Source organism: Cervus elaphus, chromosome 29, assembly GCF_910594005.1.
Source record: "Cervus elaphus chromosome 29, mCerEla1.1, whole genome shotgun sequence".
In the NCBI taxonomy this organism is placed as follows: domain Eukaryota; kingdom Metazoa; phylum Chordata; class Mammalia; order Artiodactyla; family Cervidae; genus Cervus; species Cervus elaphus.
The window spans coordinates 39,721,849-39,742,380 of record NC_057843.1 but is presented as its reverse complement, the minus strand read 5'-3'; the positions used below and the strand labels follow the sequence as shown (position 1 = coordinate 39,742,380).

General features: G+C 36.2%; 1 protein-coding gene across 7 annotated transcripts in view; it reads right to left on the bottom strand.

Moving 5' to 3' along the window:
• Positions 1-20,532, bottom strand: part of RFX3 (regulatory factor X3) — a 311,370-nt gene that overhangs the window by 116,807 nt on the left and 174,031 nt on the right. For all 7 annotated transcript variants that reach the window (XM_043890994.1, XM_043890996.1, XM_043890995.1 and 4 more), the window contains one exon: positions 6,640-6,737. In XM_043890994.1, the coding sequence (XP_043746929.1) occupies positions 6,640-6,737 (98 nt within the window). The remainder of the gene's footprint in view (positions 1-6,639; positions 6,738-20,532) is intronic.

Genomic DNA, 20,532 nt, shown 5'->3' with positions numbered 1-20,532 from the left:
CCTTACATGGAAGTAGCTACATTATGTGGAATCTTCAACACATTGCATTCATGTGGTACATAATCTCTGGTTGGCTAGCATGCAAAATATTTTTGAGTCTTGAAACAGATTATTTCTTGAATGCTCCAAGCCATACTGAAGGCAGAAAACAGCATAAAGAAAGAAAGCAGCCTCTCTATCTCAATTACAGAAACACCATACAACTACATCTTTTAAGCAGAGAGCATTTAAATGATAATAAGAATGCATAATTTTACCTGAAAATCCTGAGACTATTCCACTGAAAGAGAAAATATGAACTTTAAGAATATCCTTTGTAAGGTTCTTTATTAATCAAGAAGCAACAATTAGTACTGGAAATGAGACAACTGACTGGTTCAAAATCGGGAAAGGAGTACATCAAGGCTGTATATTGTCACCCTGCTTATTTAACTTATATGCAGAGCACATCATGTGCAACGCTGGGCTGAATGAAGCTCAAACTAGAATCAAGATTGCTGGGAGAAATAACAATAACCTCAGATATGTAGATCATACTACCCTAATGGCAGAAGGTGAAGAGTAACTAAAGAGCCTCTTGAAGGTGAAAAAGGAAAATGAAAAAGCTGGCTTAAAATTCAACATTCAAAAAACAAAGATCATGGCATCCAGGCCAACTACTTCATGGCAAAAAGATGGGGAAAAGGTGGAAACAGTGACATGTTTTATTTTCTTGGGCTCCAAAATCACTGTGGATGGTGACTGCAGCCATGGAATTAATAGGCATTGGCTACTTGGAAGGAAAGCTATGACAAACCTAGACAGCATATTAAAAAGCAAAGGCATCACTTTGCCAACAAAGGCCTGTGTAGTCAAAGCTATGGTTTTTCCAATAGTCATGTACAGGTGTGAAAGCTGGACCATAAAGAAGGCTGAGCATGAAGAATTGATGCTTTTGTATTGTGGTGCTAGAGAAGACTTGAGAATTCCTTGGACAGCAAAGAAATCAAACCAGTCAATTCTAAAGGAAATCAACCCTGAATATTCATTGGAGGGACTGATGCCGAAGCTCCAATACTTTGGCCACCTGATGCAAAGAGCCAGCTCCTTGGAAAAGACCCTGATGCTGGGGAAGAATGAGGGCAAAAGGAGAAGGGGGCAGCAGAGGAAGAGATGGTTAGACGGCATCAGTGACTCAAACTCTGAGAGATAGTGAAAGACAGGGGAGCCTGGTGTGCTGCAGTCTACGGGGTCACAAAGAGTAAGACATGACAGTGACTAAACAACAATCAATCAAATAAAGAGTATATGGAGAGGATAACTGGATGGCTTCAGAAAATACCCTAACTATATTATTTTCTAAAAAGGTGAGTCCAATACACATGCTTGTACCCTTTGAATAAATCTACTAATTGTCAATATATCATTAATGTACCACCTCCTAAAGTATTCGGTGTCATGTTATTAGATATGATTCAGATGAGAATTCTGTGGTCAGTTTTTAAAACACTGCATTTCTTTCCTAGGGGATTTCTCAGAATCTTAAAAAAACAAACAGAAATTTAGAGTCCTCAAAAGAAGTCCATGTAGTGTTTTTCTGCTTGTGTCATCACAGAACTTTTTTAGAGAACTAACATTTTATGAAACACATTTGATAAATTCTCTGTTGAGTTTGATAAATCCATAATTTAAAGATTATGAGAATGCTTCCTACCGGTCAAGTCTTATTGCAATAGAAACCCACACAATGAAAACCTTAACATTTTAAAACACTGATCATCTCTAACCAGGGGATAATCTTCAAAGAGCAGTTGATATGAGAAAATGAAAAGTGTTTTCAAAAAATATTTCTTAATTTGGACAAGATAGAGTATGATGTCTTTATTTCTACTTTGACTAACATGATGGAGTAAGTGGGGGAAGTGAGATTAAAAAACGGAGATGGGAAAGAAAAAAATTCATCACTTAAAAAAATTGATTTCTCAGTTACATCAAGAAATTTCAACTGAATGGGACTCTCTCTACATGGTATGCAATGTTTCCCAGCTAGTTTCATTACAGTAGTCTAAATTATTAGATACCATAAATTGTAAGAATCTATAGCAGTGGACAAGACTATGAACCAGCCCAGTAAAAAATTCTTGGGGAAACTATTGCCAGGAAATAAGTAAATGTGTGTTAGTACAGAAGTAATGATAAATAGGAACAAGAGTGAATTAGATTACCTTCTCCCTTGAGTAAAAAGCTATTCTACTTCAACACCCAGTACTGAAAAGCAGTTTCAACTGAAATACATGTTAACTCACTGACTCCCATTATTAATCCTGTTATGCTACCAGTAACTGTCCATAGTCACAGAGAAAAAAAGTAAACACTTTAGTGTCATCAAATTATAAGGATTACACATCTTTATAGTGATGACACATATCTGTGAGGGCTATCATCACCTCTTGAGTGAAACCCTGTTCATTATGGTTACTTGGCAAGGCTGCTGGTGACAGGAGCAACAGTGAACCAGGATTTACTAACCATGCACAGGCTGCAAGGCCATGTACTGGATGCTTGAAGGTTCATGATAAAGATCAGCATTCCGAACTTCTGGGAGAATAACTAGCAAAAAGCATTTGTTATCACACAGAAGTGGGACTCTCAATATGATCTGAGTCAGGGATCAAACACTAGCTGACTATTAATTCACTGTGGTGAAAATGAATATGGAATACTCTTTTCTAACACACATGGAAGTGCATCAAATATAAAGAGTAGAAAGACTCTAAAATGAACTTTAGAGACAAAAACCGTACATAGTTAAATGTCAGCACTGCAAAATTAGAGAAAGATTGAAATAGCTTAAGCTGAAAAATTTTCTTGTTATAGTTTAAAAAGATGTTCATAGTCCTCTAGCTACTAAAATGTTGAGTGTAATTCATGGCAACACAATGTTTCTTTAGTAAAAATGAAAATGATGCTACAGAATCATTAGTCAGAAGCACTGAAATTGAAATTGTAATGAAAGGTTTTAAGGATGCATCTTCTTTATCCTGACCAAGGGTGCACGTCTGTGACATAATTAGCTGGAGCTGAGGATATAATCTGGGCCCACACAGACTGGATCAAAGCTAATTGGACTTTGCGGCAAACGAACTTGTGACCTAGACCTCATTAGCCATGATCTAACTAACTGAATTTGAGGGCCACAGAAAATACATGTTGGCACGAGATATTTACTTTGAATTATTTCTGCACTTGATGGGCCCTATAATTTTAAAGAGTCAACTTTTAGAGATGTTTTTCTAAGGTTTTGTGAATGAATGAATTCACCAGTTTCATATTTACGCATATAGAAGACCCTAATATCAGTGGTGGGACAGCTTTAAAAGGCACAAGGCAATATGCAGAATTCAGAAAAAAAATAACTAGAGAGCAAAATTGTATAGTAATAACTAATGCTTAGTGAGTGTTTTCAATTTCTCAGAAGCTATACAAAACACTTTGGATAAACTATCTCCGTATTTCATAAATGAAGACAGTGAAGCAGGCTGTGTATCTTTTACAAAATCACACACTAGCAATCACCCTATTCTACTCTGGGCCAATGATAAATGACTGTGATAGATACCACAGAGTTAACTCTCTCAACACCCATTCCCACTATCCTTTTCCTTTGCTGTCATCTACCATATAGACACAAAAGCTACAAACCTGCATTCCTAGATTCCTCTGCAGCTAATTACTTTGTTACAGAGTTATGGCCAATGAGATATAAGCACAAAGGGAGCTAGGGGTTTCTGGAAAGCCTGTGTGTGTGTACACACATATTTATATGTAAGTATGTACGCATATACAGTGTATCCCCTTTTTCCACCTTCTTATTGTCTTTCCATCTTCTTCTTGTCTGGAATACAGCTGTGATGGCTGTAACCAAAGCAGATTTACTACCATACCAGCAAATCTTTGCCCTGATATCCCTGAGCTGCTAATGTCAGCAACAGACTGAGAGGAAGTACCGTTGTGGATGTTTCTAAATGCTCATTTCCTGTCATCTTTCAGTAGCTTAGCACTAAGCTGGCTCAGGTGGTCTGAGTTAATCCTAATGGAAGAACAGGCTAGGGGACCTGAACTTGAGAGGCACCCACTCCTCCCTAGATAAGAAAGCCATGTTTTTTCTACTAAATAACCAGTTAATGTTCACTACCCCTGCCCCCTAGAAATATGGAGCACTCTGTGAGGCCAGAGGTATTCTACTGGAGCAATTTCCATGGTACCTTCCAGTCTTACTAGAGGTATCTGCTGTATGCCAGCTTGTAAGATCTCTTCAATAAGGCTTATTTTATATTTGCACATAGTGCTAGTTACTTGTACAATATGCTAACTCTGGATTTTTTTTTGACAAAAATAAAAGCCCTAATTTGTTTAAATCTCTGTCACATTTTTTTGGTTTCTTAGATGATTGGTTGCAATAAAAAACATAAGGTAAAACATTATGGAATAGAGAGTGATAACGTAGCCCTCCGGTGGGGTCTGCTAAGGCATTACCTAGGATGTCTTTGAATTAGGAGAACAAACTAGGTAGGAAATGGTACTTGCTTAAACAAAGGTAGAAAACATAATGACTTTACTCTGAGGTTCTGGAAGGAAATATACTACAGACAAGGATGCAGCAACAATACAACTGCGTGACGTCCAGCAGTGTCTAGAAACTCATTTATATTCCCTGATAGCATAAAGGACCAAGTGGTAGGCATCCTCATTTTCCTTTGGTCTAAATGCCAATAAGAGCTTAGATTTATGGTAGAGATTCCAAAAGTAGGCTCCAGAATGTCCTGGCCTTATACAACAAAGAGGTAAAGAATACTCAGTGTGTCTAATACACATGAAGTGTTATAGATTCAGCAGAGTAACAGAAATGTGCTGATCCTTGATCATGTGCCCTTCACCTAAACTGGTGTAAATAAAATAACAAAATGACAACAATTCTCATTCAGGAAGAGTTCTTAGTATGATAAATATATATAAGGATTTGTCACACCATGGTGGAACTAGGAGTCTGGGTACACTGCTATTTTTACTGTAGAGGGGATAAATAAGTTACCCGCAGAGGAAAGCCAGGGTTCATGACACAAAGGAGGATGTGAAATGTCAGCCTACAAAGATATTGCTATACTGGTGTAGTGGTTTGGGAACGGAAGAGAGAAGTGGAGAATGATATTCCAGCAGAGGAAACAAACCACGTGTCCAATAATACAGAGGCATGAAAGGGGAAACAGGTACAAAGTTGGTTGTTCCTAGAACAGATGGAAGATGAAGCCAGGGAGATAGGAAGGGGGAGAAAACCAAGACAGAGAGACACATTTTACTTTATAGCTAATATAGGTTCTAAAGGCGGTGGTGATGTAGGCAGATTCAGTGACCAAAAGCAATACGAAAAAAGAGACAATGAGTCAAGATCAGTGAAGAACTTTCAGTTTTGTATCATCTGTTGTAAACCGGGTCCTGTGCGAGCTGCTTCATATACTCTGCCTTAAATCCTCACAATAATCCAGTAACAGTAAGTTTATTATCCTCCCATTTCCCAGGAAAGAATAATAGAAGCACAGAATAGTTGAGTACCTTGACCATGATTATAAAACTAATAGATAGTTAAACCAGGATTTTAAGATGTTTAGCTATAGTAAGAATAAATGCACTTTCTACATACCACACACACTTCTGCTGTTAGATTTATTGCAGTGAAACAACAACAAAAACCACCCAAAAATCCCTGCCCCTCATGGAGCTTACAGGTTGGTGTCATGGGGGTCTATAAAACCACCCAAGAAAACAGTAGGTGCAGTAAGAATTAAGAATGCAGAGATTCTCAACCTAAGGCACAGCAGCCTGGGGTGGGGCAGAAGAGTCAATAAGAGAATCTGAATTCATTTCAGACTGGGAGATCTAACAGATTGCAAACAAAAACCTGTGGTAAATGAAAACAAACATGGTGACTTATAACAGTTCTTAGTACCTTTATTTATAAAAACATCCTGAATCTCACAGTGGCTGAAAAACTCTAATGAAAAAAATATACAAACTGACATTATTGTTGATGCAAAGGAGATGGAGTGAGAGTTGGGGAGGAAAGGGAAGTTCAGACAGGAAAATAAGATTTATTGAGTATCTGGCACTTTTACATAGAGTAGTAAGTACCTCATTTAATAAATGCAAAAAAAAAAAAATAACCTCCTCCTAATCTACTAATACAGTAGATTTATATTACTTTACAGAAGACACACAAAAATTCACCTTATTGATAAAAACAAGAAGCATAGATTTTAGAAGGTATTATTATGATACAGAAATCACCAACAAGGGGGTATGTTTTTCTCAACCTAGAGAAAACCATTCATGGGTACATCAATGTAAAATGTTAAAATATTCTACGGGTGTAGAAATTTCAAAATATTTTAAAAATATTCTACAAAGGAAAATGAGCACATATTTTTAACAAACATAAACAAGGCTCAAAACATCAGTTTAAGTTCAATAATCGCACTCTGGTTAAAAAAAAAAAGAAATTACTGTGAAAACAAGGAAATAACTTGGGATGAGCAGAAGGTGTCAGGAAGTGCATTCGTCTTCTCTGAGCGGGGGGATGAAGACGACGTCCCCGTGTAAACTTACATTGCTCCGTTGGTATAGACAGTGTCGCTTCCTTCCACGTACTGCACCTGAGCTGGATAGACATGCTGCACCTGCTGGACGGTCTGCACCTGCTGCACCTGGAAAGCAGACGTCAGACCTGATGAGAGGCGCACGTAACAGAACAGAGGCGCAGTGTCAGGTCGACTGCAAAGATTTTCCCAGGGTATCGATAAACCCAAGAATGTTTCATAATGAAAACTGTTAGGTTCATGCTAATTTCAGCATAAGTATGTGCTGGGTCCAAAGGTCCAAATTAAATGTAGCATTTATGCTGAGAAAATTCTGTAACGTTATTGCAAGCATGTATATACACACTTCAGGTGTTTAGAGTGAAAATTCTGAAAGCTCTGCACTTATTTTGATGGTTGATGAAATTCTCTTCAACCTGGCTTGTGAATGCTACGTTTATTTTTTAATTAAAGAATTCATAGTGGAAAAGTTCAGATACTTATATGTAGAAAAAAATACTATAATAAACCCCATGTACTCCAACATAAATAACTGTCACCAAATCTTTCTCTTCAGCCCCTCAGAGGATTATTTAAAAGCAAGTGTAGAACTTACAGCATTTCACTGGTAATATTTCATTTTTTCTTAAGAGAAAAGAGCTACTGTTAACATGAATACAATACTAACATCATAAATAAAACATTAACAGTTCCTTAATATCATATAAAACCCCGTAATTGTTCAAATGTCTCTAGTTAATCCAATGTTTTCTTAAAAGTTGGCTTGCTCAAATCAGATCCAAACAAGGTCTACCCGTTACATTTGGTTGATATTTCCTTTCTTTCTCTTTTAGTCTCTAATAGTTTCCCATCCTTTTTATATTTTACTGTTAGTTATTCGTGGCTGAAAAAACTAGATCAGTTATCTACTAGAATTTCTAGAATGCTAAATTTGCCTAATAGCATCCCTGAGATGTCACGTAATAAATTCCTCTATCTTCTATATTTCCTACAAATGAGTAGTTAGATCAGGGACCCTGACTGATCAGGGATTCAATTTTTAAAAAGCTGTGTACTACTACATCATATAAGCTGCCATTGAAGAGCTGGTTGTCTTTCATTGTGCAGTATTTTTGATCAAGAGCTTCAGGTGTTGTCAGCTGGTTTCACTGGTTACAATGTTTCCTATCCATGTTTACCTGAGGATATAGCTAGTCACTTATAACCATTTTCTGTAGCGATTACTTTTATTAATAAAAGGCTTCAAACTTGTAGTGATCTGATTCTGCTATTATCTCTTCATTTATGAATAGAATTCTATAAAAGAATTCTTCTTATTAGTATTTGATTACTCTGAATTAAGATTTGTACAGGAAGAATAGGATAAATGCATGATTTCACTATTTATTGGTACTCAGAATAATGATTTTATTCCCTTAGCTCCCTCCCCAAGGTGACCAGTGTTGCTTTCAGTTTGATCTTGCTTGTATCCTTTAAGATTTTTAGCTTTTGAACATATATATATATGAACATATATATATATATATATGAACACAGCAATCGTTTTTCCCCTACAATTGCTCCACCTTTGACTAATGGTAGTGCCTTCATGGGGGCTTCCCTGGTGGCTCAGTCAGTAAAGAATCCACAATGTGGGAAACCTGGGTTCGATCCCTGGGTTGGGAAGATACCCTAGAGGAGGGCATGGCAAACCACTCGAGTATTCTTGCCTGGAGAATCCCCATGGACAGAGAAGCCTGGTGGGCTATAGTCCACCATGAGGTCGCAAAGATTTGGACACGACTGAGCGACTAAGCACAGCACACACACACAGCAATGCTTTCATGACCACAGTAATTTTTCTTAATTCTTAGATCTATCCTAGATCTGAAATCAACCATTTTTTAAAACCCCTGGGTCTTCTGTTTTAGTTGTAATATAAATATGTAAAAACTGCTTGGGAAAGCAATTTGCCAACAGGCAAACTATTTGACACCTTTGTGATTTCTTCTACAGAAATATTCACCATATGAAGAGTTGCTGTACAATATTATTTTTAAAAATACAGCTTATAAGAATAAGAAGGAAAAGCCTTAATGACTGCAAAAGTGGAGCAATTAAATATAGAAGATCATTCTATAGAATATATGGTTGATGATAAAAGAATAAATTAAGATTAATATATACTATATATAGCAGGATCTCTAAGACATATTCTAAGTGAAAAGGTTGCTGAAAAATACTTAACAATGCGTGCTCAGTCGCTCAGTTGTGTCCAACTCTTTGCAACCCCATGAACTGTAGCCCACCAGGCTCCTATCTCTAGGGGATTTTCCAGGCAAGAACACCAGTGACTTGTCATTTCCTTCTCCAGAGACTTACAATGTAACTTGATTTACATATATATCTGCATATATGGGCACATGTGCATACAAATGTGCTTAAATATATAAAGGAAGATAGAAGGATGCACACTAAATTTCTAAAAATGGTTACTTTGCTGAGTGACATTAAATGAGATGGGAGAGAAGAAATGACTAACAGCCTTTATGAATTCATATCTGTTATTTTTATATCAAATATATATCTCAATATATGAAAGGATTTTCACTTCTGGCCACGATGGAGTAAATACTATTGGAAATGCCCTCCCCCTGTAAACAAGTAGAAAAGTGGACAAAATGTGTAAAACAATATTTTCAGTCATTTGACAAAAAGGCACCATGCGATTCTGTTCCTTAACAGAAGGAAAAGAAACACACTGAACCCTATGATGATCTTGGAGACCAGGATGCAGAATGTAGAGCAGGAATGGAGAAGCCAAGAAGAGCATCGTGACCTCACTGAGGTGAGATACTGAATTTGGGGAAGGCTGATTCACCTGAAGCTTGAGGACAGTATCAGAAAGGAGGTTAAGTAGAGAAATAGATCCAGAAATGTTGGTAGAGATCCCCCTGATGCCGATACTAAGCTGCACATGTGCAGGGGACAGAGAGATGTTCAAGTTCTGACCACCCATAGTGTCATGACCTTATTGAACAGCTAGGACATTCTGTAGAAACACCAGAGGGCAGAGCCATAGTATTGATAAAAGGACTAAACTACGTCTAGAATAAAGCTACTTTGCGTGCGTGCTAAGTTGCTTCAGTCGTGTCTGACTCTTGCAACCCTATCGACCATAGCCTACTAGGCTTCTGTGTCCATGGGATTCTCCAGGGAAGAAAACTGGAGTGGGTCGCCATGCCCTCCTCCGGGGATCTTCTCGACCTAGGGATTGAACCTGCATCTCCTATGTCTCAAAAACTACTTTAGGTTCATCCTAATAAATCTAAAATAAAAGCTTTGATAATATCCACAAGTAACTGCCTATATGGAACTAAATTTAACACTTGTAAAGGAAGATATCAAAATCCAGACATATAAAACCATAAGAATCACAGTGTCCAGCGTTCAAAAAAAAAAAATTATGACATATGAAGAAGCAGGAAAATGTGATTGCTAATGAGGAAGAAAATCATCAATAGAAATAAATCTAGAAATGAAAGATATGAAGTGGCAGAGAGACGTTAAAACAACTATTCTAAATAGACTTGAGATTCAAAGGAAAATGCAAACATGGTAAGAAAGAAAGAAGCTATAATGAACTGAGTCAAATTTGTGGAGTTGAAAAATACAGTATCTGAAATGAAAAATTTGCTCAATGGAATGGAGAGAATACATAATGCAGAAGAAAAGACAAGTTAAGATGAAAACCAAGCAATAAAAACTATTTGCAGAACAGAAAAAAAAGAAATAATGAAGAACAGAAAATCAGTGAAAAATGGAAAAATATCAAGTAGTCTAAACAATGTAACCATAGTCCCAGAAGAGGAAGAACAGAAAATATATTTGAAGGAAGAGCGGTATAAACTTACAATTTTATTAAAACTATGAACACAGATCTAAGAAGCTTAATATACAAGACAATGTATAGACGAATGAAAACCACAGTAAAGTGCACTATAATTAAAGTGCTAAAGGAGAAAAATTCCTAAGCAGATAGAAAACAGATACATTGTATACAAGGCAACAGGTATTAAAATGACTGAAAACTTACCAGTCAAAAAATACAAGCCTAAGATAATCAAATAGCATGTATTTAATGCAGTGAGAGAAAAACTTCAGTCAAGAATCCCATAACCAGTAAAATATTCTTCAAAAATGAAGAGGAAATCCTTTCTTAGACAAAAACTAAGATCATTCAATCTGCTCTAGCAGACCTCCAGTGAAGGGAACCACAAAAGAGAGTTTTGGACTAAAGAAAAACAATTTCAGATGGAAAATGGGACTTACACAAGAAATGAGGAGCACTAGATGGTAAATTTGTAGATAAGGGGCTTTTTGATTATTCTCTCATCTTTTAATTTCTGTAAAAGACAACCGCCTGTGCAAAGTAAAAATAACAATATGTATATAATAGGGCTTATCACATATGTAGAAATAAAGTGTAAGTATGACAAAAATAGCACAAAAGAAACCATACTCAATTTAAATCTTGATTGTCATAATGGGTAAAAATGTAAACTCTAACTATATGCTTTCCACCAGAACACATTTTAAATATACAAAGACAGGTTAAAAATAAAAGGATATAAAAAGACAGTCTTTGGCAAACACCAATCACAAGAAAGAGTGGCTAAGTTAACATCAGAGTAGACTTCAAGACAACCAATACTACCAAAGAAAAAGACGGAAATTTAATCAAAAAATTATCAAGAATAAACAATACATCCTATGTGTCTTTGCATCTAAGAACAGTTTCAAAATAACATGGTGCAAAAACTGAAAGAATTGAATGTTAACTAGTTTCCTTTGTGGAGGCCAATATGGAATGGTTGCAAATTCAGTTAATTTGGAAATAGGAGAACTCATTTTAGGTCTTTATGCTGACACTTGCTGTTTACATATTGGGAGAGTCAATTCGCTTTTTAAACTAATAATTTCTTTGTGTGTAAAGAAAAACTATATCTACTCTGTCAAAAAGAATTTTTGTGCAAACCCGAAACTACCAAATATAAACACAAAGCATGTCATAGGCATATATAATAATTATAATACATTTTGAATAATGAGAGACATTACTAAATACTTTGAAATAAGAATCTTGTCTTCTACATCTGTGTAATTTTCATCTTTATATTCCACTTGGTTTTAGCCATAAATATGTACAATAAATGTTCATCTCGAGTTCCTTCAAATCATGAGATTCTATAATTGAAGTAGAAATGAAACTCCAAGTGTCATGAATCTTGGAAAAGAATTCTGAGTAGATGCCGGCTAACTCATCTAACACATCAACACATAAATATGGCTCTTGATTACACTGAGACTGAACTGTACAGTGTAAAAACAGGGCATAATTCTTTGCATTATCTACCAAGTTAGGGAACTGATGAAGTAAACAGAAGACCCATTTACTTAAACAGAAATAGAAAAACACTAAAAATACTAAATTATAGCAGATATTGGAGGTAACACAATTTTCCTTATTATCCAGACTAATCAAAAACTAGACTGAAGAGGCCTTGAAACAAATTAGTGATGAGAAATGGAATTGCCTATAGTTTGATAAAGTATTTTTTCAAGGTATAATGACAGTGAAGGAAGTAAAAGAGGAGTAAAAAAAGCAGAAAAAGAAAGAAGAAAGGAAAAATAACTACCTTATGTCTGTACGTTTCATTTCACCAATGAAAAATTAAGGTCCTTTTAATTTTTAGTTGAGGGTTATTTGACTGTCTTTCCTTTGTTGGGGAGAAAGTGGAGCTCTATCATTAGTTAAAGGTCACTGGAGAGGTGCAGAAATGCTCCTTTCCTATCTCAAAATTATTCAGATCTAGGAAGAGAGATATATCTACAAAATAACTCTATTGAGACTTATAAATCCAGTTCCAGGATGGAAATGCACATGTAGACCATTTTGTATATTTTGATACATTTCCCAAATGTATCCCAACACCTTTATACTATATATATTACACAATAATTAAATAACACCTGTACCTAGCAAAGGAAATGCCCAGTGACTATTTGTGCAGTTTATAATATCTTCTAAATGTGAACATGTACTCATTTTTTAAAAAAACACCAAGAAATGCTCATGATTCCAAAGTGAACTGATATGATTACTTTTAATGCCCTTTAATGTGTCATTAAAGACCAAAGGTAAAATTTTAAAAGGAAGTTGCATGCTATTTTCTTTTTCCTAATTAACTGTGATCTCAAATGTGTTCAAATATTATTTTATACCATCTTTTTGTTAAATATTAACTTCTGTTCAAATATTTACTAAATTGCTATCTTTTGTAAGTTCATTTTCTATTTTATTTGCTAATCACAGTGCAGGGACTGTTCAGGTCAGCAATGCTGAAAGAAAGGAAAACTAGCATCCTGTGGGCACGTTACTACTATTCCCAGTAGCAGTATTTTCCATCCATCTTTGTGAAATCTATAAACTGTCACATTTTACTGCCTACCCTACCCAAGTCCTCAGGAGAAAGGAAGATGATTTAAAAAACTCTACAGCAAATTAATTTTCTCTTAATTTTATTGTATTTCCAAGATAAATTCTCAGAAGTGTTTCCAAAGAGGATGAACAAATAATTTTCACCACTTGAACTTTAATAAACAACAAATTGGTAAAAATATGAATTGAAAAGAGATGGAATTAACAGAAATAAATCAACAATTTCTACAATTAATTATTTAATAAAAATGACCTTGGGTTAATTTTTAAAAGGCTACATAATACATATCAGAATGTTGGTGGGAATGAAGTCAAACCATAACATTCTGTACAAGAAATTCATCCATTTTTTGTCAACTGGAGGAAAAAAAAATCCTCCAAATATAAATATATGTAACAATGTATATACATTTATACACTAGATGAATTAAGCAAATTAATACTCTTCCTAATACACACTTAAATGGAAGCACCTCATTACTATTCAAATGTAGTATGACAAATGCCTTTGCTTATTTCACTGCATTTTTATAATTCTTATTGTTTATAAAAAGAAGTGAATACCATAACAAACTACATACCACAGGAAAATGTGCTGGTTCAACAGAATCAATTAGTATATTTTGAGGACAAATTTATACAATATGTTGTTTTGGATGTGCTTCAAGAAAAATAAAATGAATCACACTTCAAGACAGTAATCCTTTTCAATAGTAAATGAAATCATTTATAATTGTTAAGCTTATTAGTCAGTTAAGAATAATACTAGTCTCTGTAAAAATGTCTTTATAATGTCAAGATATTCATTGCCTTTCTTGTATAAAAGCATTCCTTACACACGTGGCTGGCACCAAACATCTAACTTTAGTACTGAGAACTGTCAAAAACTGCATTAAGATGACTTTAATAAACCCACAAGAGATATGAAAGAGCTCTCAGAAGATTAAAAACAGAGGATATTAGAACAGCTATGTTAGAGACTGCTATGTGGCTGACCAAAAGTGAAGCAGAAAGGAAAAGATCAACACTGGAACAGCTATTAATAAAAGGGCAGAGGGGAAGGAAGACATCCAGAGTAGCAGCAGAGAGTTAATTAGAAAAGCCACCTTGTGAGAAAACAGAAAGAACTAATTCAATAATTCTGGCCGACAAAAACTGTAGGGAATTGAGGGACTGTGGAAAGATAGTCAAGTTCAATGACTACAGCATTAGAACTGCCTCAAAAAGATGCAACAACAACAAAAGATTGTAAGGGGAATTTCTTTACAAGCACGGTTATGGGAACAGAAATAAAAAACCTAAAACCACTGTTTTCAGTCTTTGTTAAAATGAAAATGAAATTATATATTACAGAGGTGTTTAATAAATCTTGCCAAGAAAGAATCCCAGAAATATTTTGAATGTTCAAAGTTCATTTGCAGGTACCGGATGGTTATACGTCTTGATCACAAGATCATGGTGAACAAAAAGAATGGTTAAGTGACAGAACAGGTTAAAAAACTATTACTTAAAATTCTCCTTATGTTTGCAGAGAACAAGAAGTTTCCCTAGATCTTTACTGTTAATTTACCAAGTTCTTCCTGGGATATTCAATGATAACTATAACATTCCTGTTTTATCTTCTAAGATTGGTAGCCCTCCACTTCAAAGAATGTGATGAACATGAACTGTTGGAAAATAGGATATTGTTTATTTAAATGATAGAGTTCATTTTATACAGCAAATGGAATCTGTTCATTTACATTGTAAAAATTTAAATAGGATACTCACTCTTCCTATGTTAATTGACTCTCACTTAAAAACTATGTAGCACTTTTTTTTTTCCAGAAACACTCAGATTTTTGGATATATTTTACTTACAGCAGACTCTATGTAAATAAATGATGCTTCTAGCACATTCAGATCCAACAAACATCACAAAGCCTGCTTCTTCAATAGGACTAGAGGTAAACAAATATATAGGAACTATTTACTAAAAGTATATGATTGTTACAGGCAACTAAAAGTTATTATGAAAATTATTGTTATACTTGGACTTCAAATAGAGTCATATGAAAGCTAATAATACAGTGGTAAGTAAGGTCCTGGCTCACTTTCTTATACTTCTGATCACATGAAAATGAGAGAATCAATGGGGAGTGAATTATTTCAATAAATCACCCCAACTGCTTACCATCCATCTCCCCAAAATACCGAATTAGCTTCACAGAACAGAAGTAACCTGATAAAGGTGAAGCAAGTTCCCGAAGACAAGAGTGGAAGTGTTTCTGGGAGCAGGGATGTGGCTAAGAGAAGATTTAGCTTATAAGGATTTCTCAATAACAAATTGGATAGATATTTCATAAAATACATAAACCTACTTTTGTGAATCAAAAAGAACAAAGGAACAACTACTTCCTACAAGCGAGGAACATTTTCTGTCATGATTAAACACTAAGCATTATTTCCCCTGGGGCCCAGCAAGACAGACCAATAAGATCCTCCTAAACTAAGTAATAATTTTTAGGGAAAGAAATTTAGTAAATAACACTCTGGTGACCTGATGGGGCAAATGAGCTCAGTATACCAATCTCACTGCCATTTTAGAAGAAGACTTTGGAATGGGAGGCTACTCCAGTCTTTCTAGTAAAAAGTCAATCTACTATAGAATCTATAGAAACTTAGAATATCAATAAATGTAAGCAGCACATCAGAAAATCTAACTCTGCACAAAATACATTTCACAACTCGAGACTCACCATTAAAATAAGAATTTTGAATGTATTCCATGGTGAGATTGATTGCATAGGTGCAAACTCATATGTGCACCCAGTGTCTATGATAATAAAGTATATTTACAAGATAGGACAGATGTTGATTCCCTTTGGGTGGAGTACACAAAATTAACAGAATGAATTATTAAACTTAAGTGTCAGCAGACAAAGCACTGTAACCTAAAAGAGAAGAATTCCTTAGTTATATATGATTGTTAAACTAGCACTGAAAGTATTAATAGTGACATGCAGTATTATTTTATTTGTTCTTCACAAATATTCTAAGATGAATTAAATGGTAGGCATTTTTGCCCCCATTTTATAAATGGAGATAAAACATATAGTGACAACCCAAAGTCTGCCATTGTTTCCCCATCTATTTGTCATTAAATGATGGGATCAGATGACATGATCTTAGTTTTCTGAATGTTGAGTTTTAAGCCAACTTGTTCACTCTCCTCTTCAACTTTCATCAAGAGGCTCTTTAGTTCCTCTTCGCATCTGACATAAGGGTGGTATCATCTGCATATCTGAGGTTATTGATATTTTTCCTGGCAATCTTGATTCCAGCTTGTGCTTCATCCAGCCCAGCATTTCTCATGATGTACTCTGCATATAAGTTAAATAAGCAGGGTGACAGCATACAACCTTGACGTACTCCTTTTCCTATTTGGAACCAGTCTGTTGTTTCATGTCAAGTTCTAACTGTTGCTTCCTGACCTGCATACAGATTTCTTAGGAGGCAGGTCAGGTGGTCTGGTATTCCCATCTGTTTAGGAATTTTCCACAGTTTGTTGTGATCCACACTGTCAAAGGCTTTAGCATAGTCAATAAAGCAGAAGTAGATGTTTTTCTGGAACTCTCTTGCTTTTTTGATGATCCAGCGGATGTTGGCAATTTGATCTCTGGTTCTTCTGCCTTTTCTAAAACCAGCTTAAACATTTGGAAGTTCAAGGTTCACGCATGGTTGAAGCCTGGCTTGGAAAATTTTGAGCATTACTTTACTAGCATGTGAGATGAGTGCAATTGTGTGGTAGCCTGAACATTCTTTGGCATTGCCTCACTTTGGGATTGGAATGAAAACTGACCTTTTCCAGTCCTGTGGCCAGTACTGCGTTTTCCAAACTTGCTGGCATTTTGAGTGCAGCACTTTCACAGCATCATCTTTTATGATTTGAAATAGTTCAACTGGAATTCTATCAGCTCCACTAGCTTTGTTCATAGCGATGCTTCCTAAGGCCCACTTGACTTCACATTCCAGGATATCTGGCCCTACGTGAGTGATCACACCATCGTGATTATCTGGGTCGTGAAGATCTTTTATGTATAGTTCTTCTGTGTATTCTTGCCACCTCTTCTTAATATCTTCTGCTTCTGTTAGGTCCATACAATTTCTGTCCTTTATTGTGCCCATCTTTACATGAAATGTTCCCTTGGTATCTCAAATTTTCTTGAAGAGATCTCTAGTCTTTCCCATTCTATTGTTTTCCTCTATTTCTTTGCACTGATCACTGAGGAATGCTTTCTTATCTCTCCTTGTTATTCTTTGGAACTCTGCATTCAAATGAGTGTAACTTTCCTTTTCTCCTTTGCTTTTCGCTTCTATTCTTTTCACAGCTATTTGTAAGGCCTCTTCAGACAGCCATTTACCTTTTTTGCATAACGTTTTCTTGCAGATGGTCTTGATCACTGCCTCCTGTACCATGTCAGGATCCTCCATCCATAGTTTCATCAGGCACTCTATCAGATCTAGTCCCTTGAATCTATTTGTCACTTCCACTGTATAATCATAAGGGATTTGATTTGGGTCATACCTGAATGGTCTAGTGGTCCCTACTTTCTTCAATTTAATTCTGAATTTGGCAATAACAAGTTCATGACCACAGTCAGCTCCCATTTTTTTCTTTTTTTTTTGCTGATTGTATGGAGCTTCCCAACCTTTAGCTGCAAAGAATATAATCAGATTTCAGTATTAATCATCTGGTGATGTCTACGTGTAGAGTGTTCTCTTGTGTTGTTGGAAGAGGGTGTTTGCTATATGACCAGTGCGTTCTCTTTACAAAACTCTGTTAGCTTTTGCCCTGTTTCATTTTGTATTCCCAGGCCAAATTTGCCTGTTACTTCAGGTGTTTCTTGACTTCCTACTTTTGCATTCCAGTCCCCTATAATGAAAAGGACATCTTTTTTGGATGTTAGTTCTAGAAGGTATTGGAGGTCTTCATAGAACCATTCAACTTCAGCTTCTTCAACATTACTGGTGGGGCATAGACTTGGATTATTATGATATTGAATGGTTTGCCTTGGAAACGAACAGAGCTCATTCTGTCGTTTTTGAGACTGCATCCAAGTACTGCATTTCAGACTCTTTTGTTTACTATGATGGCTACTCCATTTCTTCTAAGGAATTCTTGCCCACAGTAGTAGATACAATGGTCATCTGAGTTAAATTCATCCATTCCAGTCTTTACGACCTCTGATTCTGGAAATTAGGCTCCAGTGTTGGATGTTGTTCAGCAAAAGCATTTAGCCAAATCATATAATATTTCATTTCATGTAGCACAGATGGTAAAGAATCTGCCTGAAATGCAGGAGACCTGTGTTCGATCCCTGGGTTGGGAAGATCTCCTGGAGAAGGAAATGGCTACCAACTCCAGTATTCTTGCCTGGAGAATCCCATGGACGGAGGAGCCTGGTGGGCTACAGTCCACGGGGTGAAAAGAGTAGGACACAACTGAGCAACTAACACACACACACACAGCTTTATGTTTATCTTCCATTTATGTCAAAGGACATATTTTTTTTTCACTTTAGGTAGAAAAATAATGTTCTCTGTATTAAATTAATGTAAGTAGTTTTATAGAAAACTAGTACATAAAAATATAGTGGATTCTGGAAAAAATAAAAATCCATTAAACAGTCTGAAAAAGACTGAAACTTGAAAATATTATACTACATATCAAACACAATAAATCATACTCTTAATAATGACCACCAAAAGGCTTTCCAATTTAGAGAACTTTACATTTCACTCAGACTTTAATCAATTAGTTGCTTCATTGTATCAACTTATTACTTACATAAATTCCTAAATGAGTATACAGTAGTCATAATACTACCATAGCAAGAGTCAAGTTAGTTTTGAAGGAAATTTGGTGTATCACCTATTTTTTAGCAATATTTCATTTATTCTAATACTATTACAATAGAAGTAATACATAAATATAGTTGCATAAGATTCAAACAAAAAGAATAATCAGAGTAAAACGTGACTGTTTGTGTTCAAGTCACTCAGTCCTGTCTGACTCTTTCCGATCTATGGACTGCAGCCCACCAGGCTCCTCCCGCTTCATGCTCACACTCCCAGCTATTCCTGTTCCTGGATATAATGACTAACCAACTGTAAGACAAAATGCATTCCTCCGACAGTTCAGTTCAGTTCAGTTGCTCAGTCATGTCTGACTCTTCGACCCCATAGACTGCAGCACGCCAGGCTTCTGTGTCCATCACCAACTCCTGGAGCTTGCTGCTGCTGCTAAGTCGCTTCAGTCGTGTCTGACTCTGTGCGACCCCATAGACGGCCACTGAGCAAGCTCCCCCGTCCCTCAGATTCTCCAGGCAAGAACACTGGAGTGGGTTGCCATTTCCTTCTCCAATGCATAAAAGTGAAAAGCGAAAGTGAAGTCACTCAGTCGTGTCCGACTCTTAGCAATCCCATGAACTGCAGCCTACCAGGCTTCTCTGTCCATGGGATTTTCCAGGCAAGAGTACTGGAGTGGGGTGCCATTGCCTTCTCCCTCCTGGAGCTTACTCAAACTCAATCCATTGAGTCAGTGATGCCATCAGACCGTCTAATCCTCTGTCATCCCCTTCTCCTTCTGTCTTCAATCTTTTCCAGCATCAGGGTCTTTTGCAATGAGTCAATTATTTGCATCAAGTGGCCAAAGTATTAGAGCTTCAGCTTCAGCATCAGTCCTTCCAATGAATATTCAGGACTGATTTCACTTAGGATTGACTGGTTTGATCTCCTTGCAGTCCAAGGGACTCTCTCAAGAGTTCTTTCCAAAACCACAGTTCAAAAGCATCAATTCTTTGGTGCTCAGGCTTCTTTATGGTCCAACTCCTCATCCATACATGACTACTTGAAAACCCACAGCTTTGACTAGATGGACCTACCTTTGTTGGCAAATTAATGTCTCTGCTTCTTAATATGCTGTCTAGATTGGCCATAGCTTTTCTTGCAAGGAGCAAGCATCTTTTAATTTCATGGCAAGCATCTTTTAATTTAGTGATTTAGGAGCCCAAGAAAATAAAATCTGTAACTGTTCCCATTGTTTCCCCATCTATTTGTCATGAAGTGATGGGACTAGATGCCATGATTTTAGTTTTTTGAATGTTGAGTCTTAAGCCAACTTTTTCACTCTCCTCTTTCACTTTTATCAAGAGGCTCTTTAGTTCCTCTTCACTTTCTGCCATAAGGGTGCTGTCATCTGCATATCTGAGGTTATTGATATTTCTCCTGGCAATCTTGATTCCAGCTTGTGCTTCATCCAGCCCAGCATTTCACATGTGTACTCTGCATATAAGTTAAATAAGTAGGGTGACAATATACAGCCTTGATGTACTCCTTTCCCGATTTCAAACCAGTCTGCTGTTTCATGTACAGTTCTAA